This window comes from Melanotaenia boesemani, chromosome 2 (genome assembly GCF_017639745.1).
Source record: "Melanotaenia boesemani isolate fMelBoe1 chromosome 2, fMelBoe1.pri, whole genome shotgun sequence".
NCBI lineage: Eukaryota > Metazoa > Chordata > Actinopteri > Atheriniformes > Melanotaeniidae > Melanotaenia > Melanotaenia boesemani.
This window is the reverse complement of record NC_055683.1, coordinates 31269864-31296357: the sequence shown is the minus strand read 5'-3', so window position 1 is coordinate 31296357 and position 26494 is coordinate 31269864. Positions and strand designations below refer to the sequence as shown.

The following is a 26494-nucleotide window of genomic DNA, read 5'->3' as shown; positions in this document are numbered from 1 at the left end:
AGGCCGACTATTGCTAGCTGTCCCTCTGTGGAGTAAAACCATTCATCTGCAAATAAAAAACATCTTGATCAATGTTGTGTGGCTAATAATCAGTTTTCTTTAACATGCTCCCAACAGCCCAGTCAAATCTGACAGGCATTTAGAAAGTAAATATATCTTAAGAAATCACCACTTAAAAAAAAAAAAAAGAAAGAAAGAAATTGCCGCTTAGCAGATTGATCTGCTAAGATGTTTGACCACAGCTTAACAACAGTAGTATCAGACTCATTATGCACATACTTGCCTTCACATTTACCCACCAAGTACTTGGTTTAATACGCAAGCAGTGATCCGAGGCAGCCTCAGAACATAAACAACTTCCCCGGGGAAAAATCTTTGCTTTAAATCACCATTACTGGGGTGACAGACAGAGTCCCTGTGAAGATGGCTTCAACAGCAGAGTCAATCAAAGCCGAGGATGATTGATGCTTGTCATGATTGATGGTGGCTTTCTGTCTCTTGGCGCCGGCCTGGTGCTCTCTTGCTTGTAGCTCACAGTCCTTTGTTAGTCTGAGACATGCTTTATAAGAATCGATCTGTCTCTTTGTGTGACTAGAAAGTTCATCTCCACCTCTCTCCTGCATATATGAATTGTTGTGGTACTCAACATGATAGAATATCTATATGAACCTGACATGTTTTGTAGCAAAATTAAAGAAATTGAATATTTGCAAGCTGCATATTTAAATATGGCTACATGGGACAATGTTATTTTTGCTCTAAAAGCCAGATGACAGTCAATAGAATAACATAATTGATGCATTAAAAATTTAAAAAACATGAGGATTATTCAAAGGTTTGGATATCCTAAAGAGAAAAGTCTTTTAGAGTTTCAGGCATCAATCAGTGTGATAGGTCTATGCTTCTTCACAGTCATTGCCAGGAAAGGCTAAAGGCAAATTTGAGAAAATCATGACTTTATCCTAACTATTAGCACCAAATGGGATCCTCAATGCAGCTGCCTAGCAAAGACATTAATCTTAAGTTTATTTTAGGCAGCTGTTTACTCAGTTTGTATTGAATCTTATAAAAGACAGTTAAGAGGAACCATTGAGATCAGGTTATGTTGTAATAAACAAAGAATTTCCCAAAAGAACAACTCAGAGAATTGCTAAAAATGGAAATCAAAACCAGCTTTTCATTGGGAAACACCAGGAGACCACACCAGGGAGATCCTGGCAGCAACACATGTTCAGATATGACCTTTAAGTAAACCAATTTTTCTTCCTGCATTCTTATTACAAACTTCAGGATTATGAGTTTGCAAATGAGCATATTCACAAGCATGATAGACAATGTAAACAAGCCCAAATAACATTTTAGACCCCTATGAACAAAGGTATTTCTGAAGAAAGGAGGACGAAACCTTTTCATCGACTCTTAAGCATGAGAGTGGATCATTCATGCTACGGGCTGCCACACAACCAGCCAGCAGCACTGGGATCATTTGACTATTAGTGGAAAAGATTGATTGACTTTAATACCAGTTAATTCTGAAAGCAAATTTTAATCTAATACCTCAAAATTAAAAGAGGATCTTCAACAGAATAAAAATCCTAAAAACATCTAGTAATGAACAACCTGAGGGAGTGCATGCTAAAGCTTCTCAAAAAGTCCTCACAATACTGAAATCAATATTATAGATAAACCCCAAAAGAGTAACACACTATTGAAAATTTACATTTAGAAGCCTGATTTTGGAAGAATGGACCATAATTCCCCAAAGAAGAGCTGAGACACTATTAGCTGTGCACAAAAAGAGTTTAAAAGTCTACAAATTTATAGGAAGCGTGTGTCCAGAATTGTATATGCAGGTTAGCTCTCCCCATTTTAATTCTAATAAAAGATAGATATTAAAAAGTAATCTTGCTTAAAATATTAAAGAAATGTGTCAGTGTCAGGCCTTTTAGAAATCAGCACACATTTAACTTGCTTCACAGTCGAGGACAATGCCAACAAAGGGGCCTACACTTGCATTTAACTTGAAAACCGTTTGTATGCAGTGCTCTCTGAACTCCATTCAGTGCCCCAAATTAACACAGTGGTGAAAGAATAGTTACTGCTTCATGTGTCTAAATATGTATTAGTAGTTATTCTAATGGAGTTTAGAAGGCTGAACTTGTGGGTCCAGAGGAATTCTGTTAATTCAGAGCGAGACAGTCAGCATGCTTAGGGAACAGACAACAGGTGTGTTATTGGTTTCTAATGGCAGACGATGTAGGCATTACCCTCAGACAGCTCCACACCGCCTTTAGTTTCATGGCAGACGTAATTCATTTGATAAAGTGTTAATTTGGAGTGCTATTTCATTACGGTTTGGCATTGGGGTGCATGCCAGAACTGGCTCGCACTGCTGCATTTCAATTTCACATTAGGTCAATCACACAATTGGGCTTATTACAGATTGTTCCTCCGCAGAAAAACTGCCTTGGAACTACAAAATTATTCACAGCATAAAAACAAACAATGACTTATTTACTTTCTCTCTTCACTGACCCCATCTTTCACACACTTCCTCTCTTTTTTGTTCCTCTCCTCCTCCGTCTCCCTCATTCATATCATCTTATCTTTAATTTTCCACTCATCGTCTTGTTCGTCTCTGCTGCTCCTTTTCTCCTTCAGGGCCGTTTCAACTGCAGAATATTCAAATTAGATTTGATGAGAGCCTTATCAGACTCCCGGTCTTTTGTCCACTTTCTCCTCTGTTAGACTTTCTCCTAGAGGGAAGGAGACTCTTGATGCTCAAGGCAAAAAGAAAAAAAAAGAAAAGAAAAAGAAAAGTGCTGCATGTCCCAGTGTGAATGTGTCTGTCTCAGGAATAATTCTGTCCCTCCTTTACCTTCATATCTCTCCTCTGATACTTCGTCTGGCATTCTAGCACATTTGAAAATTCTGCTAAGATAGGGATCTTTCCTGGAGCAGGGAACTCAAAAAGTAGAAGAGGGGATAAAAAAAACTGCTCCACCCCTTCCCCCCTCCCGTCAGCTTGGATGGATAAATGAAAAGTCTGGACCCAGACGAGTGCAACAGGACATGGTAAGGGGCTCACTCCGCAGTCAAAATGCCAGTGAAGCAATTCATGCTGTCTGAGCGAAAGTTGCAGATGTGTTGCGAGGAAAAGTCAACATTCATTCTTATACAGAAATAAAAATAAGCATCCCTATTTATCCTTTATCAGAAGTTAAACACTTTTACCACCAAAGTGAACCTTGTGCATTAATTTGAACCTGTTCTGTTTCTGCTCAGCATGACTTTGTTTTTCTTTTCATTTCCAGCTATGCCACTGTCCACTAATTTGAACTTAGATAAGCAAGTGGGTGTAACAGGGAGTCACGATGTGGAAATAAAGAAGCAAAAGGGGTTTTTCAAAAAGACACTAGTGAGGCTCCAATCAATCTTAGCCAGTGGCACTATTTACCAAGCAACTCTTGCTCTCAGACCTCCCACTGTTCCACAACTTTGAAGCATTTCATCAATCACAAGGGACACAGAGCCAAGTCTGAGAAGTTCTGGAGGATCCAAAGTAAGTTGTAACTGCCGATGTTTGAATACACAGAGACACGGAGGGAATAGGGCTGCATCAGACTGAAGGATAAGGTGCATAGAGGATGTAATCTCAAGGTGTAAGTCAATAAAGCAAAGAGGAAAAGACAAAGACGATATGAAGGAGGAGGAAGCTGTCATAGATGGAGGAATAGGATGGATAAAAAGATGGTTTAGAAAGATGTAATAGAGCAGAAGGGTGAATTAGAGGAACAGAAGCATGATAATATGATAATCAGATAAGTGGAGAGGGGCAGAGAAAGATTATTTCCGAATAGCACCTTTTTTGCTTTTCCTAATTTTTTTCCTCTTAACACCTACTTGTTCCCTCAGCTAAGCTTGCTTCCACGAATGCAGGTAGAGCTGCCTGAGAAGTGGATGTCTTGTTTCTGTCTCGGTCTCTCTCCCTCCCTGCAGATGATGCCTCCCCAGCTCGTCGCTGCCTGTTCTTCTGGGCTTCCATGGCTTTAAGTTTCCGGGCGTGCTTGTGGCCCTTATAGTGAGCCTCTGCTTGGTTCTATTGGAAAACGAGAGAGAGAGAGAGAGAGAGAGAGAGAGAGAGAGAAACTGGTTAAAAAGAAGAAGCAGAAGCAGAGAGGACTCATTGCATTATCTGCTGGAAAGACTGGAACCCACGTGCAATAAATGTTAAAAGGCACGCCTGGATATTCACTCTCTTGCAGGCATCCAGAAGCTGCAAAGAGAAGAGTCTGTTTCCACCTGATAACAGTGCTGGCACACTGGGAGGCCAGAGGTATAATTGCATGTGTAATATGCAACAAGAGAGAGGATTCCATCTCTACAACTACCCCATTAATGAGCCTGTGAGAGTCAGGCTCTGCAAAACCCAAACACTTTGGCTATACATACTAATGTTGCACACATTTGCTCGTGAGCACACAAACACAAATCAGACACAAAACGAATTCTGACTGACTGCACTGCAGCAATACACAAGTAAATTTCCCTCTGGACAGATTAGGATTTACCTTCACATTCTCACCACTCTCACGACCCTGTTCAATCTGAGAACAAGGGCTCTGTTGTCAGAGCAAGCATGGATACATAGGAACAGCTGAGAAATCAATACACAGATCACTAAAACAAGTTTAGGCATCAGCTACTGGTTTGGATGATAGATTTAAGAAGCAGAACAAAAATCCAAAAACATTATGGAAAAACTATAGAAAAATTGTTACAAACTGTAGGGGAAGTTGAGTAATGTTTCATATTGCAGAGTATCTAAGGGGTGGATGTTTTCAGAACGGATGGATTAGTGAAGTATGGTGCAGCTGTTCCTCAAAGACAGAAAACTTTCCATAATAAATAAATCACGTAAATCCTAAGTAACTAAATGACTCTCTGAACATTTCTGTGGAAGACTGTTTAAATGAGCACTAAATGCATGCAAAAATGAGACATGAGATGTGCAAACTATAAAACATAAAATTAATAAAAATCCTTACTTCTTTATAGGAAGACTTGATAATAAATAAAATCCCATTATGTAATAAAAAAAAAGATTGCCTGTGCAGAGTTAGTGCAGAGAAACAAAGTTTCTACTAACAGCAGCATTATGGGTATGGAGTGTTAACCACTTGCACTTAGTGAGTGTAATGGTGTGTTACAGTGGGGGCCGCTACATAATGAGGCTGTCAAAGAACCTGTAAAAACAACTGAAATACATCAGCTCATCGTGTGATTGCTCTGCTGTTGAAAAGCATTAGAGAATAGCCTGATGCAGCTATAGTTCAACCTCACCAACAGCCTCTCTATCCAACTGAGTCTCAGTGGAGGCAGAGGGACAAGGTGTGAAATGAGCTTTGGTTTTCTTCACCCCAGCCAGAAACACTACAGGGGGATACGGTTCTCTTCAAACAGATTCTAAATGGTCCGGTTATCAAGAAATCCCTGGAATAAAAGGAAACAGGGGACTATACATACTACACTGACATATGCTGAGGTGTTAAGCTTGTCTCCTCCTTTAGCTTTAAACCAGAACCAAGCCCTCTCTCCTGACTATGACTTCTTGTAGAAAATGAGCTGATATAGAAGTTAAATTGTATTGCTAGTTGGTTTATATAATCAATGAGATGCCTAATCTGATCAGGAAGGACACTCCAATCCATGCAGTCCAATTTCTATTAGACGTATGGTGGAGAAGAGGAACAAAATAAAAATATTTATATCAGGTGCATTATTACTGTAGAAATACTCATAAAATAAGATTTTAACACCATTGTTCCTTGATTAAAGATAGCCAAAACACCCTAGAGACATTAAAGATTATTATACACTCAAAGTACATTACAAATAAATTTTAGATAACTGTTTATGAAAAACTGCATAAAAAGCAAAGAGCTCTGAAGAAAACTAAAGTAAAACTTGAGAAAACCCCCTTTTTTTTCTTTAGGAACCATCAACGAAATGAATAACAAACAAGGCCAATGGGCCTTCTATAATGAATAAAGCAATAGTTACTTCCATTACAAAGAAACAGGCTAACATTTGACATTTGGCTAAATACAAACTCAACATCAGATGTTTCTAGTACTTGATTGGCTAGGTCTAGCCAATCAGAAAGGCTAGACCTAGCCAACCTGTGGCTGTATTTACCAGAGAGCATTGGTGTACCTCACAAAATAAAACCCCTATAAAACTGTCTGCTTATTTATTTACAGGACATTAATGCACTCGGGTTGATTGGGATTATCTTTTCTTTTCATGTCAGGAGGTTCTGGCCATGTAGTTTGATGTTTGCATGCCAAACAAGCATATAAATCTATTTTCAAACCATTTTATTTATTTATTTTTTTAGATTTTGCTGTTCTGTCAAAACTTTAAAATGTGCAACCTCAAAATGCATACAAAAATGCTGAAGCAAACATGACTACTGGCAGGTGAAGAATTTATCTTCAATCACTTCACCCACATTTAGCAGTGAGCCGAACAGGGAACTGAACAAAGCCACAGGACGTATTTTTCACCATGTGCTTCATAGGCTTGAATAATTCACATGTACTCTGTCAGTGGAAGATTCCACTAGAGGGCACACCAGAGAACGCAGACCCTAAAGATTTTCCAGATTTGTAGAATGTCAACAATAACCATGGCAAATGAAACAAGAGGTTTGTATTTGGTTAATCATAGCATTAAGAGGGTATGAAACAATCAAGTTGGGGGTCTTTCCAGAGCTGTGAACAAACATTTTGTTAAATTATCCAAGTAAGCAATCGCCTCACTCTGCAGATTTATTGCAGATTTATACTGAGCCCCAAGAGTTTGTGTTTGTATTGTTGGCATGGCCGTGCAACATAGCAGGAGTAAAAAACCTTCAACTGTTTACTGTAAGATAACTAAAACACATAGGTTCTTATTTTTAAGTCTTTTTACACTTATGTTAACAGTTATGCATATTATTTAGCATTTTCTCTAGTAGATTATTTAAAATGTTACTCACTGGAACCTTAGAGCACTCTTTGAGTCAATCTGTGATACTGAGCAGCACAATAATATCACTTTTTACCTCTGAGCATCATGCATACGGACGGCCTGGTATAATATCCCAGGAAACTGATGCAGGTGCAGGGAAGAGTTTGGGAAGTATTCATGCTCTCTAAGAAACAGATAAAGCTGCAATCAAGCTGACGCTCCTCTTCAAGTCTGTGTGTGGAGGCAGGGACTGAGATTTGCTGTAGTGTGTGAAGAGCATGTCTGCGTCTCCGCTCCCTCCTCAGCGCCCTGTCTCCTGTGTCTCAGATCTGCTTTCATGATGAAGTCCAAATAAAATACTGTGCATGTGTGTGTTTTACTGTGCCCAGACTGAACAATGTTAAAAGGCTTTGTCAACTATTATCTATTTGTTTTATTTGAATATGTATGAAACGTCAAGGGATGTTTGCTTTTGTGTCTCTAGGGTGCATGTTGGTAAGTGTACAGTTTGTGTGTGTACGTGTGCTGCAGCGAGGATGAAAAAATGGAACGGGGAGCTGAGAAAGCTGCCTCCTGCTGTGGCTGCTGATTGTTTCTGCACTTTGCTGATAAACGGAAGCTCTCCCTGCTGTCTAATCCCCCATACCAAAACAACTCACAGTTACCCACATACTGATTCACTGAATTGAAAACTGAGAAAACCTTTACAAGCATTACTGAAAAAAAAGGTAAACTGTTTTTTAAGGTATATACATTTGAGGAAAAGTACAGTTTCAGTTTAATGTTATGCATATGTGCAAAAAAATCAGCCAACAGGTTTGCTCTCCCTCTCTCACAGCTACAGATGACAAGAGGGGAGAGAAAGGAAACAATAAAAACAAGCATTCAAGAAAACAAGAGAAGCACAAACAGAGTTGTTCTCTGAGGGTAGAGTCCATTTACATAAATTACAAGTCCAGCATAATGCTTCTTTTCTCACTCTTATTGTTCCACATCTCTTTCCAACTCTGCAGCACAAAACGTTTTAAAAAAATTTCTTACTGTTGAGTTAAAGCGCAGGTGGCAAATGTTGCAGGAGATGATCTGTTTCTTCTTGAGAGGCTGAGGGACACCAAAGGTGTGGTTGATCACTGCCTTCTGGACAGGGTCCATCTGAGAGACAGAAACAAATGATCAACACAAGCAGCCTGAGTTCTATAAGACTTCATTTTCCAAAGAACAGGAAAAGAAACTTTGCCTCAGATATGAGGTCATTCCTCATTGTCTTCAGTGTGACAATTCTTTCAGATAAATCAAAAGCATGAAATCACAGTCTATGGATTTTAATGCAGAAACTTTAACTATTGGTGATAGGTGCTCTGACACAGATTAGACATGATAGTAAGTCATTGCTAAACACAATTAGAAGACAATACTGTGTTGCCTTGTTAAGCTAGACCACAGATTTGAGTAATTTTTGTGTTCAGTGGGTTTGAAATGATGGCTCTGTAATGCAGCTGAACTACTGGGCCTCTGCTTCTTATAATATTAAAGCTACTTGAAAAAAGATGAAGAAGAAAACGAAGATTACGTTTGCTAAGAAGTTTCTTGAAAAACTATAATAGATGTGAAGTCATCTATTACCAAAACTTTTGTTAAGAGGATTCATTTCATGAGGGACCACACTCATAAAGAGATGATGATCACCAACACACTCTCGCAGTGAACATTTTGCAGCAGGGTGCTTCACACCAGGGGAGCTAGGATTCTTGGATAAATTCCTGCAACTACTGTAAATGCCCAAACTCTCTTTCTTCCTCCCTTATCTCCATCCTTCTTGTTGCTGACATCCTGGTTGCAGGATGCACCCACTGGTGTGTGTGAGTTGCCTTGTCTGCTCAGTTTATTACTAGCTGGTATCTCAGTTTAGGTGACAAAATATTTTTAATTCACAGAGAGTTCACATCTAAGCTTTTTGTTTCATTATGGTTTCCTAGTTAAATCACCCACAGTACCTCAGAGCAGAAATCACTGCTTAGTGTTTACAGTTTTTTAAACCTTTTAAAATTTTCATTTACTTTAATCATTCATGTTTGGATGGTTAGCACACCTTTATAACCTTTTTTTATAACAGATTTAAAGTGCAAGGACTCTTGTTACATTTTGAGTAACTTACAAGATATTATTAGGCTATTTAGTTTTTTCCAACTGATATGATGAAATCCCGCTCCATATGAAAAGTTTCCTGTATTCAGCTCTTCTATTACCTTCTACTTTATGCAGTTTAAATCCCAGATTTTAAGGGTTTGTCCCAATAAAACTCTATATGTTATCCCATTTTTTAGTCCTTTTTAATGAGGCTCAATGTTGGGCTGGAAATATTCCACAAAATAACCCCTGGATTGCAGTGAGCATCACAGTTTATGATCTTTTTAAACGCTATTTTTTAAAAGACATTTCTGCTTTGGGGTTACCCTACATCATCTGCATCAAAAGAACTAATAACAAAAAAAAAAAAAAGTTAAAATACAGAAAATGACCATGCAGAGAACTGCTTTCAGTGACAGTCAAGCAGGTTTAAGGAATAAACAAAGATGAACGGACATAAAATTGACTTTGTAAATTAGCGTGCTGTTGAAAGTGCTTTGATGTTGAGGGAATATACCAGTTTCTCCCTGCATTATTATGCCTGATACTTTTCTGCAGGTTTTTCCAGATCATAAATGCTTCTTTCGCCTACACACACGGTATCTTCACCAGCAGCTCTATTTTCATTACAGATGCTCATTAAGAATCCCAGTGTTGTCATCTGCTGTTATATGTCTCTTCTTTTTTACATCATTTATTGTAGAAATCCCTCTTTTTTCTGTTCCTTTTTAATACTAATTTCTGAGGATGCCACAGTTTACATACAACATTACATACATTAACATTTCTTGTGAGAATGCTGCATACTGAATATGGACCATTACAACGGTTTTAATTTCTACTGTAAATAAACTGATGGCTCACAGATTGAACCTGTGGCATATTTAAGTCTGTGCCCTGCACTAATTTTCACTATATATTTTTATACAACTGATGCTCCTTTGTATCATCCAATGAAAATGACAAGGAATGTATTTTAATTAAAACGTTATTTTTGTATAAGTGTGTTTTTTCCTTTGTGCTGGAACATTCAGAAAGTAAATCTCTTGGTGAGCTAAACACAGAAGATGTTTCACTGGTTTTATCATTATCTTTGTGTATAGACAGTGGTTAACATTTACAAGACTGCGCTCATAGACTAAAACGTTTCTAAGAAAAACACCTCTCACCTTTCACCACTATCAAAACTCTTTTCTTTTTAAACTATAAAAATAAGCCAGAGCCCAGACAAGCCCATAATAAAACATTTTAAATCCATTAGAAATCTTGAAATATAAAGTACATGTAGAATGACTCTGATAAACATAAACTGATGGGACTAATTTATTCATTTTAAAATATATTAAATGATGAAGCCAAAGATAACAACAAAAAGCTTGTTTAGTTATTTCCTGTTTAAAATTATATTATATTATATTATATTATATTATATTATATTATATTATATTATATTATATTATATTATATTATATTATATTATAATAATAGATATTATATATTATATTGTCTTGTATTTCTCTTTTTTCTCTCCTTTGCTGCTTCCAACAACTATCAGTAATGCTCTGAGTATCATTGCAAGGTAAAAATTGCTGCTATATTTTTATTATACTCATTATTAGATTAGATTAGATTGATAAAGTTAGCTCAACAGCAGTCTACCTGTGAGCAGCTGTCCCACCTGATCAGCCTTTTCCACCAGCTGGACTAATTTGACAGAAATTAAGTTTAAATTGAGGTTTTTTATATTTATAAATTCATAATTCAAGCAATATGTTCTTCTATCTGTCAAAATGTAAACAAGTCAATTTAGCAAAAAACATTGTTTAAGTAGTTAAAAACTTTTTTAAGCATTTAGAAAAATGTATTTATTTATTTTAGCAATAAGGTATCACATGACTTTCATTTAAGAAGATTCCCTAAAATTTGCTGCTGCAGTCAGTTTTTAATAAATCATGCTGGGTGTATTCTTCTATGTAACAAACGGTCCACTGTGCCTAGTTTAACTAGGGATTGGTTAAAAGCAGAGGACTAATGTTGGTGTGTTTCGTGAGAAATAAACTGAAGAATAAAGATATCTGCTCTCCCTTCTTTTAGGTAATATCAGTTAGTAAAAATAGTCTGTTGTATGAACAAGACTTACCACATGTATTTGCAGTGGTGCATAGTTTGTTCTTCCTAACTGTATTGCTTGTTGTATTTCAGAAAAATGACTTTTTTCCTGTTTCATGAGTCCCTGTTGCCGCAGTGAAGCATTTCTGGGAAAGGATTTTAACAGACTAATACAGTTTTAACTGTCTGTGAAAAGACTGCGGAGACTCCCAGGAAGGGATGCTATAAACGGCAGAGTTAAAGCTGAGGCTTTATTATAAGATATTCCACAGTGACAGCTGATGCCACTGCGGCACCCTTCAACATGGTATCACATATAACAATCATGCTGGATCTTATCCTCAGCTGGCACAGGGTCTGACCCTGTCCATTCCTCTGCTTGCACGGGAGAGGGATCTGAGGATAGCCAAGGAGAGTGTTCCTATCGTGCTGAGTTAGACCACCGCACTCACTGGACCCAACCCGGTGACACTGCTGACAGCCTCAGCTGCCCTGAGATCAAGGAGTGCTGGTGTATTGATGGCAGTGAGAATGACACACTGCCTCAGATCCCTTCAAAGCTGTGCCATGTTCAGGGCAGCTGGCTCCTCTGCAAGAGTCGGGGTCTGTTTACTGCAGATTCCTCAGGGCCAGGTGTGAGAGGCACTAGAAACACACCTGACAATGACACCCCCATGCACAAGGAATGTCTCTCCCTCAGGGCTGTCAGTCTTTGTTGCTTTATTTTGGCCTCATCTGCATGACTCAAAGCCACCTCTGGGAGCAACTGACTTTTGTCTCAACCAGCTGCATGATCCTGTCCACAGAAACCCAGATCTCCCTATCCTGCTGCCCTCTGCCCACCTTACCAGGGCAGGCTGCACACAACTATTTGTTTTAGGAGGTAAAGAATGTGCCCATTGTCTGTTTGCAGCCATCCTGAACCGACTGCTATAAATGCTTCTTTTGTCCAAGTACTTGGTTCTCCCCCACCGTCTATGTGCAGACAGAACTTATCCTGCATCAGGCGGCTGAGTCTGTGATGGAGTTTCAGGATAGTTGGAGAAAAAGAGACACACAGAGAGATAAGGAGGGGTTGAGGTGGGGGAGGATGTAAGAAGGGACACCAAGGCAACTGGAGGATATTTGGTTTTGGAGACAGGTGCATTCATCTCCTCCCGCCTCCTCCACACGCCTGGTACAACATGTGCCTTATCAAGACTGAGAGAACCTGGAGCTCCCAGTTCAATGGACTTTGTGATTAATGCCACAGCTGCACCGTCAGACAGTGTGTTACGGGAGGCTAATCATCTCCTCCTGGGACTGAAGCGACACTGATTTGATGTTATTTCCATGCTTATCACAATTTCTGCATCCTGGTTGTGGTAAATTCCAAACTCTAAATTCTGTCTCCTTTGTACCAGCTTGCTGCATTCATCCTTAATCTGCTGCGTATTTCATCTGCAACACCTTTTACTTTTTTACTACTGTTATTTATTTGAAACGGAAGCATAATGTGCCGACATAAAACAGTACTTTAAACAGTGGCTGCCACAAATTATTTTTAACAGAGCTGTAGGGAACACACACCGGTCTGAGAGTAGAAATAGCAATTTTCTCAAAGCAAAACACAGACAAAACACTGACCAGAGACCTGCCCCACTGCCTGCACCACTAATATAAATATATGAAGGTGTGAGAAGAGTGAGTGTTTACCATTCTGCCTTTGCTGCAAGCACACTCAGCCCTCCGCAAGGCAGTATGGTGGGCGGCAGAACAAATGAATACACTGAACTTTTTACATCAGAGGTTGGCAACCCCCTACATGCTCATCATACAGCAAACGTTTATGTCTCATCCACCCCCTCACACATGTCCTCCACTGTAAAGAACCAGCCAGATGTCTGCATCCTCCCTCTCTCCTTTCCTCACCCTGTCTCATCCTACCTGTTTTTGCTCAGTTTGAAAAGCTTATGCTCCATTTATAGACCATAGAAGTGGAGATAGTTTCACAGTGCAATGAAAGGAGCGGCTTTAATACACACATACAGGGTATATAAACTAGGATCAAAAGAAATCAGAAGTGCCTGCACACACACACAGTGACAATGTGCATAGTGTTGGCAAGTAAAAGATCAAAGACACAAGCTTTTAATTCTAAGCACAAAGGCGAGGTAAGCATCAGAGCTGAGGCACCAAACGGTTTGCTGGTGATGTTGAAAACAAGTAATAGGGGTCTCATCTGTATATGCTGATGCTGAAACGACACCAGCTGTGCTGAATGGTGAAACACAGCCTGAATAAGAATAAATCCTAAATCTGAGCTAGTTGTCTGGCAGGGCAGACGATGCTAAAGAGGATAACCCAGTGGCTAGAATTAAAGTAATCATTTTAACTATCATCCTGATATCAATCTTATGAGGATTAAATTGCATGATTAAAGAAAAATAATTTGTTATGTTAATCCTGGCGTAACCGGACCTGTCTACAGTGGACAATAGAAATGATATTTAAATAAATACCAGTCCCAATAAATAACTGAAACACACTGCCTATTTTAATCTTCCGTGAGATAAAAAAAAAAAAAAAAAAACCCAGCATGTTACCACAATATTATCCACTGCAGGAAAAATGATTTACCTATTCACAAAATATTTTTGCTTTATCCACCACATTATTTACAGGCATCTCAGGCTTGGCTGGAGATCTTTAATGCTGCAAAAATATCTTGCTCCTAAAAGTCATTTATTCCCCTTTCATTTTCATTTCCATTTCTTTCTAGGTGATAGTTTCATGACGTTGAACTCACTGTGTTGAAGTTAGGGAAGAGGCTAAGAGGGGAGGATCCATTGAGCCTGAAGGGCAGGAGGTGTTTGAGGTCGAGCTGAGGCTGCAGAGGCCGTCCTGGCACAGGGAGAGAGGCAAGAAGAGGGCTGCCCTGGGCTGATGTACCTGGACAACACAATGAGACAAACGTTAGGAGTAAAGAAACATTAGGTGATGATAATATGTCAAGATGGCTTTCAAAAGGTCAAATGGAGAGATCAAAGAAGACCAGAGGCACAATTACACATTCGGCTGACACTCAGCACACAATGTACAAAACATACACATGTATGCTTGTTTCTTTTTAATGTAGACAAAAGGTAGGTTACATGTGCAATTTGAGGGATTTGAAATTTTACCAGAGATTTAGGAGCCCCAACTGTGCAGTCTTATCCCTCAAGGGCACACACCTGTCCCACATGTACACGCATACACATAAATACATCATTTAATTACTGATTTATTGGCCGAGGAAAGGTGTCTGCATGAAAGGAAGATGGGAGATATCGGATTTCAAATGGACCAGGGATGAAGAGATTTCTAATTTTCCGCCTGGCTGCATTTCAGTGGACCGGCGCGCTCAGCGATGCGCAGGCACTTATTCCAGCACCAGGATCAATCATCGGTGTCAGCTGCGGGTCACCGTGGCCGCCCCAAAGTATGCCTATCATTTGAGCTCTTGCGCAATACACACATAGACAGAGATGTGGTTACACTACTGTGTGTAACAACAATGAATAATAAAAAACAACTGCCTAGCCTCACTAAAACACTGCAATAATCAATTACCTGAAGGCAAAAGGCATTAAGATGAAAATTACACTTTTTTTTTCTTTTAAATTTACCTCCCTGTTTTTTCCTTTTGCATTACTTATATTGTCTAAATTACATATATAGGAAGAGGATTGCAAGCATATTAGGGACTCTACATGGTCACCTTGAATAAGGCTGGGTATTAGCCTGATTTTTGTATGTGTGTGTATTAAATTACCAGAATTCTGACGAAGGTTGTGTTCAAAATCCATTTGTCAGGTGATGTTACATGGGCTTGTAATCTCTCTTCAGAGTAGAAATCCATGTTGGTCTTCTGTCTCCCATCTATTTGACTGATTGTTCATTCATTTAATTTATTTATTTAATAGAAATTAATGCATTCTGCACTGATTACAAATACATACGCTACACTCATAAGACTGAAGATGGACCTAATGATGACAAAATTCAACACAATGACAAAATTTACATCACACAGGTCTGAAGGACGGGCAGATGCACAAACTACAGTGTTAGGTGTCTTTAATGCCCTCATTGGTGAGCATAACCGCTTTTAAACTCTTTTTGTAGCAGCAAATACATTTCTGTGGAGGAATTTTAGTCTTCCTGCAAAGGGCTTTCAGTTCTGTGAGATCTCTGGGTCATCTGTAGAAATCTATTAATAAGTTTTCAATCACATTCAAGTCAGTGGACAAAAGCGGCATAGAAACAAAATCATCTTGTTTCTCTTGACATTTACTATTTATTTTGGTGTATTTAGTGCCATTTTCTTCACGCTGAGGCCACCATCTTAATTTTAGATTTTTCTTTTCTTTCATTTTTGTACAGACAGTGTGATGTATAGTGTAACATTAGCTTCTTTATATTTTACTGAGTTATTCAGGTTAGTGGGGGAAATGTCTAATTCCTTTGCTGCAAAAAACAAACAAACTCCAAAGCAAAAATAATCCCCTTTGCTTAACATTCATAGTCTGAAAAGTGTTAAATTTCATTAAAGTCTTCACATTTTTTCCCTGCAAAACATATGCTTGTTTGCTTGTGGCTTAAATATTCAATATAAATTTCACCTGCCCACCATGCAAACCTCTAACAATCTAGCAGTGAGGATGCAGGAATGTTTTTACATTTTGCAGGTATGTCTGCACAGTAAAGCCGTATGTGAAACTGAAGGTCCTTAATGGTCCAACAGTAGTTGTGAGTCACCTTAGTAAATCAAAAAAATGACACTCAAATTTGTTATCTGTCTACAAAAAACACATATTCCCCTGGCTTTAGACTCATTTTTTTATAGGTTGGAATAGATTGGATAAAAAATAAAGCTATTCCATGAAGAATTTACCCAGACTGCTAAAATGGTTACAAAGCCATCTCAAATAAATAAAAAAATAAAAACAACAGAAGCCATCAAAATGAGCACAGCAGTTGCTCTCCAAAATTTTCTGGAGTGTTTTTCTTGTTTGTTGTGGCATCATGGTAGTCTCTTCTTTTCTTGGAATTGCTGTCAAGATTGTGTTAGGGTGATGATGCTGTTGTTTGGCTTGTGTGAAGAGCAGAACAGAGTGAAAGATTGAGAATCTATCAGAGCTCTGGGCCATGACTTTCTCCCACTTGACTGAATTGGAAGCCATGATGCAAGGTGTGTGTGTGTGTGTTTGGTCAGTGGGTAGGGGTGGGGGGCTCTATAGCACTGAAGCTCTGAGCATATGTTCCTCAGCGTCAGGATCAGGCCTCCCTTTGCCATGTGTGGGCTCTCCTCTGCTGTCTGTCTGACACCCAGAGTGAAGCAGCACAGCATGGACGCAGCCTACAGACACGTGGGCAGCAGCCGGCAGGAGAACGCTCCCACACACAACATGCACATTCACATAAAAAGCAAGGAGAAGCCGAGTCTTCTCTTGGCTGGGCTATCAGAGGAAAAAGATGGGTTTGCAGGGAGGACAGTTATCAGTTGATAGTGCTTTCCCACCTCTCTGTGACTCCCTAGGCAGCTTATTAAATCATGGGCTGGCTGTTTGCCTCTTTGGATGATAACACTGCCACTGAGGCACAGCCTGATATTCAGGCATGTACGACAGTGAGCGTGGAAGTGTGTGTGCTTAGCCCGCATGTACTAGGCGAATATCATACTCACAGAAAAACACATACAAACAAAACTGCCTACGCATCCCTGAAAACAAATAGCTCCCGGGGCGAGGAGGAAGTCAATATAAACACAGTCACACAACACACACATATACACAGAAAAAATCAAACTAGGTATAATTTTGCACTTGGCACATATTGTGTTTGATTCTAGTGGGAGTACAGATTAAAGCAAACTGAAGCTCCGTTTTTGCATTTCTGTATGTGTTAGTGAGTGATTCTGGAAGATGGATGTTATTTCAGCTTGCTTATTCTGGTTCCCTCCCATCACTCTGCGTCATTTCCCACTGACTTAAAAATGTCATGTGCTTTTGCACATATGTGTTTGCATGTGTATGTGGTTATGTGCACATATGCTAGCTCTGACCAGAGTTATGTCTGCATCAAGGGTCAGATTTATTTATGCCTCACTTGTGGCCCGGCGTCCAGACAACCACATACAGTTGAGGCATGGCCTGAAACCAAATGTCCAGCCTCTTTCTCCCTCTTCCAGATGACTTTGCTAACGGATCTGACTGTCTCTGCCAGTCCTTCCTAAAGGCTGGCCTCCTCCTCCACCCATCACAACAACACATTCCTCCCTCTCATGACTCACTGGGCTTGGTTACACAACAGCAACCGTCACATTGCATCTACTTAGATGTGAGTGTGTGCTGCATCCGAGCCATGGAATTCAAACATTGAATTTTCATGTATTTTCTACATGCTCATCTAAGAAAAAAATTAATTCAAATGTACACAAGCAGACTTGCTGAGCTATCCCTCTTCCGCTATCCTAGAATTAGCTGTTTAACCCTCCCACAGTTATTCTCGTCATTGCTCCTGTTCCTCTGTTTACTATTAGCAAACTCACTTTTCTTAAAGTCAACCCCCACCCCCCATCTCACCTCCCTGCTCTGCATTTTACTACAGCTGAACAGCAAAAGAAGGAGAAAAGAAGGTTGAAAAGAAGAAGAAAAAAAGCCTTTCTGTTTCTGATCTATTATTCTTGTGTGGGATAGTTGCTGGCACAGCAGGGTCTTGGAGTTGGGTGACATGCTCTCTACCTTCTTTTCCTCAGGGTAAATTCATGTAAAAAAGGTGCCAGATCACATAAGCTCTCCACAATCTGACTGGACAAATGCATCACTTTTGACTAGACTCCAGCCTGGCACAAATATTGGCCCAATATTGTAGACCACAGACACAGAAAGACACCATTATACTGTGAAACTGAGGACCATCATAGTTTTATATCTACTGTTTTAATGAAAGGAAAAAAACAAACAAAACAAACAAAACAAAAAAAAAAAAAAGTAAAAGAAAACACCAATGACTTTAATTTAGCATTTTTTTTTTATAAAACCTGGCAGAAAATTAAACATAATGAAATTTTAAAAGATAACACCAAAATTGTCTGTTTTTATATGTAGAGAAGAATTGGAGTGTTGGAGCTCTGCCTTTTGTGTTTTAAAATGCTGATTCCTGCTGAATTTTGGACATCATGCACCACATTTTTACTGCTCAGCTGTGACTCCTGCTTAGTAACAGCTGGAGAATCAGTTCAACCCTCATCATCAAGGATCTGCTCTGGAATTCAAACACAGTTACAATTATTATATACATGCTGGACTCTGTCGTTCTTCTACTTCAATTATTCTACTGGGAAAAAAGATTTTTTTAACAGGATTTCTTCTGATTCCTGCTGATTTTTTTGGCACATGCACCACATCTCTGATGCTCAGCTGTGATCACCTGCAGAGTGACAGTCAGTCTGCCAGTTAGACCTTCATCATTAAGCTTCTGATCTAATTATCCAGCTGGGATAATGAATATCTACACACCTAAACTTCACTGTGTTGAATTTGCAAGGGAAATGATGAGCAATAAGTGTAGGTGGAACATGTGCATATTTAGCTTTAACCGTATGGATGACTGTTTGTTCATTTGCCAAGAGAACAGAATAATTTCTCTTTGAAGATGCAGTCTTCATATCCCATAAAGTGATAGTATAAAGACAGGTCCTGACATGCATACTCAAGTTGCAACAGAGAGGTGCTCATTGTGCATCTGTCACACTGTTGTTACACTAACCTCTCAAGCTGCCCTACAAACCTTCCAGCGGCTGCTGCCCTGCCTCAGACCACGAGGTGATGGGACTGGATCTGACAGCACCGCAAGAGTCAGCTAATACAACTCTCTCTATATATTTTTATTTTGTTGCAATGAACCAAACGAACACTTTTAGAGAGGTATAGGACAGAAAAAGCCATGAAAAATGCAAATTGGCCTTATGGCAGATTGTAAGCTCATGGCTGTTTAACGTCAAAAAATGACATTGCTTTGCTGTTGAATGTCCAAATGTACTTCACTTAGAGAAAGAAAAGTAACTCTTAACAGCCAATTAGCTTCATCTTCAACAGCAGGTGGTGTAAGGACCATTGTGGGAATTATTACAGCACAGACAGAGAACATTAACCACAATCAGTTTTAATTACAAACCGGCATCTTTTGCACAACCGTTCCTCGCTCACTTCCGTGCTCCAACCTTTTAAAGCCCAATGACAATCTGTAAACCTGAGTTCAGAATAAGATCTGATGGGACTGGTTACGTTAAAGAGTGCAGGAGTTGCAACTGCGTTCTTACATCTTGCTTTTAAAGTTGTTTATTTATGTTACATATTTGCTGTTTTTTTCTGGGTCACTCGCCTGCCACGCTGTATTGTCTACTCAAGTGTGTAAGTTAATATCTGTGTATGCTGCACATGTCGGTTTGTATTTCAAAGTGTGCACAGCCGGCAGACATAGTATAAGCTATAAATATGTGAAAGAAATATTTGAGCACAGGGGAGTGCCCTGTTTCCTTTTCTTGGTGTCTGTGTGTTCACTTCAAGAACATAAATGAGTCTATTTGCTTCTACTGTGTGAATCTGTTTGACTTGCTAAAAGCTATCCGTGATCCAAAAAAATCTACGTCTACAGGGATATTTCAAGCAGATATACTTGAGCTGATGTTTAATAAGCCTGTAAAGAATTTTCCGAGGATTATATTTCATCTCAGTATGACCACTTGCTGTCTGTGAAACTATTTTGAGCTAATCTTTTTAAAAAGTCTCTCATATGTAGTAAGGAGTTTTGCCCTCCTTTCGCTCTGAATTGCAGAAGGTGCCAGGCTGCTCCATGTGGCCTGATTATATGCAAGGCTAAGCACAGTTTGACCCATGACGGAAAATGGAGCACTCTCAGGAACAGAGATCATTTCATTTTGTTTTTCTTTTTATAATGATCCCCTTTTTCAAGTGTAATTTCTGAGAATTTACTCAGAGAAAATGAATTTGTTGAAATGACCTCTCTGTCACCCTCCAAACCTCACCTGTGTTCATCCCTTACTGTCCTGCAGAGTCTCATTAAAGATTACAGTATACAAATAATAAAATACAAAAAAAGAGATGAATATGGAGAAGAATTTGATGACATATCCTTGTGATGCTTCATCACAGATTGGATAGAAGAACAGGCTAATTGATGGGCTATAAATAAAATACGACCTGACATTGAGGTTTAAATTGGATCAACGTACAGCCTCTGGCATCAGCAGCGACATTGCCTCATCAGCCAAAGACACAAAGTTTACTGTGAGTTACTGGCTTGAATGAATTACAAGGTTAAAGGCAGAGTGTGACCCTAAAACGATCTTCATTATCCCTAGTTTAATTTATCTTACTATTAACGTTGCATCAAATCATTAAATCTGTGTTTTGACAGCAAGTTTGACCCAATAACAAATTTTTACATTTTACTTTAAAATACAAAGAAGTTTTTAGCAGCAGGGTTAGGTCTACAGTTTGTGGCTCAGCAGTGCTCTGTAACAGGACCTCGTGGAGATGCTTCTTCTCCTGGCGTGTGTCTATAATGAGTTCTGTCAGGCAAGCAGTATGCGGCGCGTTGCTACCGAACCCAACCTGAGCAGTGGCGAGGCCCATCTGTCAAGCAGAGTCGATAAGCCTGGAGCCATCCAGAAACAAATTGCTCAGCTTCCCCACTGTGAAGCCCTACCAGGCAGCTGGCTACAGGCAAGAAAGAGAGATGCGACTGACTCCTGATGCTACACAGGAAAAAGCAAGCAGAGAAAGGGAGTACGAAACACATTAATCTATGCTGATGGTGCCGATGGCCAGTCATTGTTCTGCAGCTGCAGCTTTACACAGAAGTTTAATGTGTTGATAAATTGGGGAAGAAGAGAAAATCACAAGAGAAACATCATTTCAATTTTCTACTTTCAAGCTCAAAAATGAGTCAGTCAGACTTTTCCTTTGGTTTGCAGATAATGATGGCTGTTAGATCTTATGAACTAAATAAAAACAGAAGGAACTCTCAGTGTTAAAAAAGTTAAAAAACAATTCAAACATCCACATGAAAGTCAAAATAAGCCCTCCGGTCCAAAATCATTACCATAACTAGCACTGCCATCTAACAATGTCATGTCAAAAATAAAAAAACGATTAGAAAAACTACTTCAAACTTGTGCCGTTCCCAAACATATGGAAAAAGTTGAAGTGCAGCGGGACTGACAGGAACTTAGATGAGCTTCACTTCCACAGCAAATTGAGTCATTTGTGTAAGTGGCACTAAGTACAACATCGTTTTTTACATGAATAAATATCAGGCTGGCCAACCAAGCATCACACAGCCGTCATGCTGACTGTGACAACTCATTATAAATTGATTAGATATGGTAGGTGAGCTAGGCTGGCAGGATCCTTGGAGGAGGAGGGTGAGATTTACAGGAGCAAATATGCTCAAGACAGAGGTTGCTTTCTAAATTTAACTCCCCCCAAATGAGGAGATGAAAGGAGCGAGGGATAAAAAAACATTCACTCAGATACTATGATGCAGACAAAACAGTGGTTATGAGGCTATTATAGGAACATAGAAAGGAAGTGTAGCCATAGTTAAACACAGTAGAAATATCCTTGCTTAAGTTCCTCGCCAACCAAACTCTGCATTACAAAAAGCAGAGGATAAAAGCTCTCTATAGCTCGCTATGATATAGATGAACAGTTGCAAATAGTGAGATTTGTAGGCATTGCAGGTAAAGAATCTTCCTTTTATTTATACAAATAACAATGGAAAACTGCTTGCAGGGAAAAATAAACTCTGCATTACTTATATATTATTGCATTTATTGTTATGCAAAAGAGTCTCTCCCAAACAAGTCGAAATTACTTTTCATAGCAGACTTTTTCTTTCTTTAATCAAATGACCCGTTGATCATCTAAATCCATTAATTTGTTTTTCCACCCACTCCCTCTTTCCAGGTTTTTGTTTTAGATGTGTCTTATAATACACCGAATTTAAATTCTGCTTTCAGGCATGTGTCTACAGCCAATTAAAACTCTTAATGGAAATATGTGCTGCTATAAAAAGACAAATCTTTCCTGTTCTTTTTAAGTCGTGGCTGTAGGGCTTTTTTTTTTTTTTTTTATCTTTAATGCTTCCACATAGCAGGGATGTGGAGGGCAGCTCTTATATTATTTGAGAAACAGGAATGAAGTTGCAGGAGGGTTACAGAAGAGGAACCGATGTGGCATCAGCTGTGAGGATGAGTGCAGTGCTCATGCATACATTTGCTCACCTTATATAATGTAGATAGAGTAACAAGAAAAAAAAATGATGCATAGGTTCATAGATAATTTAAATCTGTCACATACGCATACAAAATCCAGATTAATATCATTGTTGGCTGAAAGCAGACAAAATCTATCAAATGGTTTGAACTAGAAAGTTTCCAAGTTACTGGTTTGCTAAAGGATGAGCTGATGTTAAAAAACAATTACCTCAAGTTGCTTTTTAAAATGTCCTCAGTCTCAATCAGGAGTGGCCTTGGGAATTTAACTAGCTAATTTTGCCCAACCTGAGCTGTAATTGTTTCAAATTAGCCTCATGCCTCAGCATCACTGCCAGAATAATTGCTCATGAGCAAGAAGATTAATCTACAGAAGCACATCTGTGGGACTTAATTTACAGGTCACAGCACCATGCCTTGTGGACCCATTAGACTCATTTGATTTTCAATCCTGCACAGCATATGCAGCTTAACAAAGGTGACACAACGGTGGGAAAATGCCAAGAAACAAGTAAACATGAGGGAAAAACTGCTTAGTATTTGCATAAAATTTCCACCCCTCTTTTGTAGATGCATGCATGGACTGTGTGCAGAAAGCATACAATACAACATATGATGTGCCACCCTGAAAAGACAACTGTCATCTCATTGACCCTACTGATCACCAAATAATATGTCTCTTATCACATCTAAATTCCTGTTAATGGAGGAGAGGATGCAGCTCCAGGCCCAGTCAACAAATCTTTACAAAGGAGGCAAAGTGTCATCATGTGCCAAACATCAGCCTCTAACCAGCACCAGCTGAAAAATCAGTGACTGGTTTGTGAGGCACTTCTAGGCTGAGAGAGGACAAACCATTTGACAAGCTTTCTGAAGGAAAACAGCTGCAAACTGCAAATTGCCAAGCCTTCGTAAGAAGCTGCTCTGCCCTTTGTTGTCTCCTTCCTCCTCTCCTCAAAGTGCTGGCATGCAGATGTCTCCTCTCATTCCTCATGTTTAATTACAAAGATGGGAGAAGTGCATAAAGAAATGATTCTTATGAGGCACTGCATTGTAGACGGCACACCCAATCCAAGCAGCTGGGACGTTTTTAAATAGGAAAACTTCACCACAGCAAAAGACTTGACACTCCACTCCATTGCTGCAGCTACCACCGTCCTTGTGCTTCCAAACCCATTCAAACATGAGAGGATGTGGTTTAAAAAACAATCAATGTGGCCACCATCGGTAGCGTTATATACCTTCCACTCCTGCTGTAGGACCCTTCTGTTCTCCTTGGGTGCAGAGAGGAGACGTGGGACTGAGCAGATAAGGGTTCTTATCAGAACCAGTGCAGGTGTTTGGTGGAGCGAAGCCATAACAGGATTCCAGAGTTAACACCGACCGGCAGGATTTCACTTGATTAAAAGACCGGGAAGAGGACTGCTGGAAGAGGATGGATGGATGGGTGGAGGCAATAGTGGCAGTTGTATGTGTGGTGTGAGCAGGTGAGCCTGCAGTCAGTGTGTTAGAATGAATTCCCTCCTGAGTATCACAGTACATCTTGGAAATGTGCTGAGGTGGCGATAAGGAGTGAAAACCAATCACTCCAGTTACCCAGCAGTCCCAACCGATTCTTCTCAAATTTCTGCGTGGGTATTTCTCTCAAACATAGCCAGATTTTGTTATAGGTCAGCTCCTTATGTAGGCTGACACCTTAGGATTAGAGAGTGGGACACAAACAATGGAAGTAGCTCTATTAAGAGTGATGGTAGCATCATCTATGTCAGGTTTTTCATCTATGTAACCAGTGCATTGGGTAGAAGTTTCTCACACCACTACAGACAGCCATTTTAAACTAAGTTTATTTCTCACAGAGGTCAAGGACATGCAGTCTGGTTCTGAGTGAGTCCTCAGACTCTCTGGAGAGCGTTTCTCATTAGTGGGATTCAAGTTGAGGATTATAGCGTGCATCCTTTGGCTAAATCTTTGCTCGTCACAGAGAGACCATCAGCTGTTGCAGTCAACCAGCACCAACTTTTGAATTATTCATTCTCTGTTTACAGCAGGCGACAGGTGCGTGACCTCTGTGATGAGCGCCCGGGGTGTCTGAGAAAAGTGGTGACAAGGGAAGGGAAGGAGCGGAGAAAGAAACCTCAGAGGAACAGTACTGGAGATGGGAGAAGGGGGGAAGATTCAGAGGAAACTGCCAGTTTATCAGACCCAGGTGCATGGGCAGGCTGAGGGTTTCATGCTTTTATTTTAATTCTGTGGCAAAGAGGAAAGACTTAGAAAGACTTTCATTAAAGCTACAGAGAAAGTTGCAGGGAATAAAGTTGGGCTGCAGCTGTAAGTTTTAAAAGATGAAAAAAATAAAAATCAAATGATGTGAAATGACTTTCTCAAAATGTAGGAGAGAAATTCAGAATGGCATATGTTGGAGAAGATCTGCCCTAAGCTGCACATCAGCTGAGTGGCATTTACTGTAACCTTTCCCTTGGCTTTTAATAACTGGCGCAGAAACAGCAAAAACATGGGTCACCGAGATTCACTGGAGAGCACTGGGAGTTGCGACGGAGATCCTAGATTGCAGGGTGAAGATTAATTACCTCGGCTTTAGCTACAGTTTCAGTTTTTGTACCACTGACCCCTAGCTCCAGAAATGAAAAAAAAAAACAAACCAAAACAAAACAAAACAAACAAACAAACAAAAAAAAACCCTAAAACCCAGCACTGTGCAAAAGTTTTAAGCCATGCCTGCTTTTTTTTTTTTTTTTAATATTTTGCTCCACAAAGCAAAATTCAATCTCTAATATTTCTTAAGTTTAGTTTAGACATTGACTGCATTTTCACTTATTTGGTCTTTGTCCCTGACCATTTTCACAGGAATGTTACCAGTAACGGGTTTTTAGGCAAACCACTTTTTCTTTTTATCAAATTAAATTATAAATTTTTTAAATTTACAATTAATTATGTATTTATTTTATATCAGTTATTCATTTTCTAATTTATTCATTGTTATGAATTTATTCTAGTCTTATTCTTTTTTTCTGTATTTACTTTGTTTTTAAACTTTTAGCAAACATAGACACTTTTAAATCCAGGTAAAAAACATTTCTGTTTTCATGCGCCTATGCATGAAACCTGCACGATTTCTTTTTAACTTATCTTGCTTTTATCATTTTAATGTAATTTATAATTATATTGTGCTTTTTGCTATTTGTTGCTACCTTTTACTACTTCTGAATGCTTTCTTTGCACCATCTATAATGCTTTTAATGTTTTATGTAAAGCACTTTGAATGGTCTTGTACATGAAATGTGCTATACAAATAAACTGCCTTGCCTTTTTTTATTTTATTATATATAAATTTAGGCATTAAGGGGTTAAAAAACAGGAAAAAAAATCCAGAAAGACTTGACACAGGACCCTAGAGATTCTGGCCTTTCAGTTGATCCATCTAGTTAATCTAAACCTCAGAAAAGATCTTTTTGGAAGTTGGGCTGTCGGTAATTTTTAAAGATGCAGTAAGTAACTTTCCGATTTCAAAACTATGAGTTCCGAAACTTGTTTGATGGCACAGTGATATTAATTATGCACAATTCTGGAGCTGTGGCTGCCCAGGATCATTTTAATGCAGAGAAACCACACAAACTTTTTCTTCTAGAATAATGCGTGACGTTGCACCTGAGTTTTGCTTTACGCACCGCATCGCACGCTAGCAAGCAAACATCAACACACTGGCCGCATAGAGCGGCCACAGTGGCTGATTCAGCAAAGAAATGCAGGAAGACATTATCGAAGGTAGAGAGGAAAATGAAATGAAATGAAATCAAACTTTATTTATCTAGCGCTTTATCTAGCGCTTTTACATACCAAGAGATACCTAAAATGCTGCCCAGGTCAAATAATAATACAAATTAAAACATCAAACAACAA

General features: G+C 39.2%; 1 protein-coding gene across 2 annotated transcripts in view; it reads right to left on the bottom strand.

Annotated features, from left to right (window-relative positions):
- The window catches only part of znf385c (zinc finger protein 385C), a 135653-nt gene that overhangs the window by 11818 nt on the left and 97341 nt on the right, over positions 1 to 26494 (bottom strand). For both annotated transcript variants that reach the window (XM_041976068.1, XM_041976077.1), the window contains 3 exons: positions 14039 to 14181; positions 8056 to 8166; positions 3904 to 4099 (listed from right to left, as the gene is read on the bottom strand). In XM_041976068.1, the coding sequence (XP_041832002.1) occupies positions 3904 to 4099; positions 8056 to 8166; positions 14039 to 14181 (450 nt within the window). The remainder of the gene's footprint in view (positions 1 to 3903; positions 4100 to 8055; positions 8167 to 14038; positions 14182 to 26494) is intronic.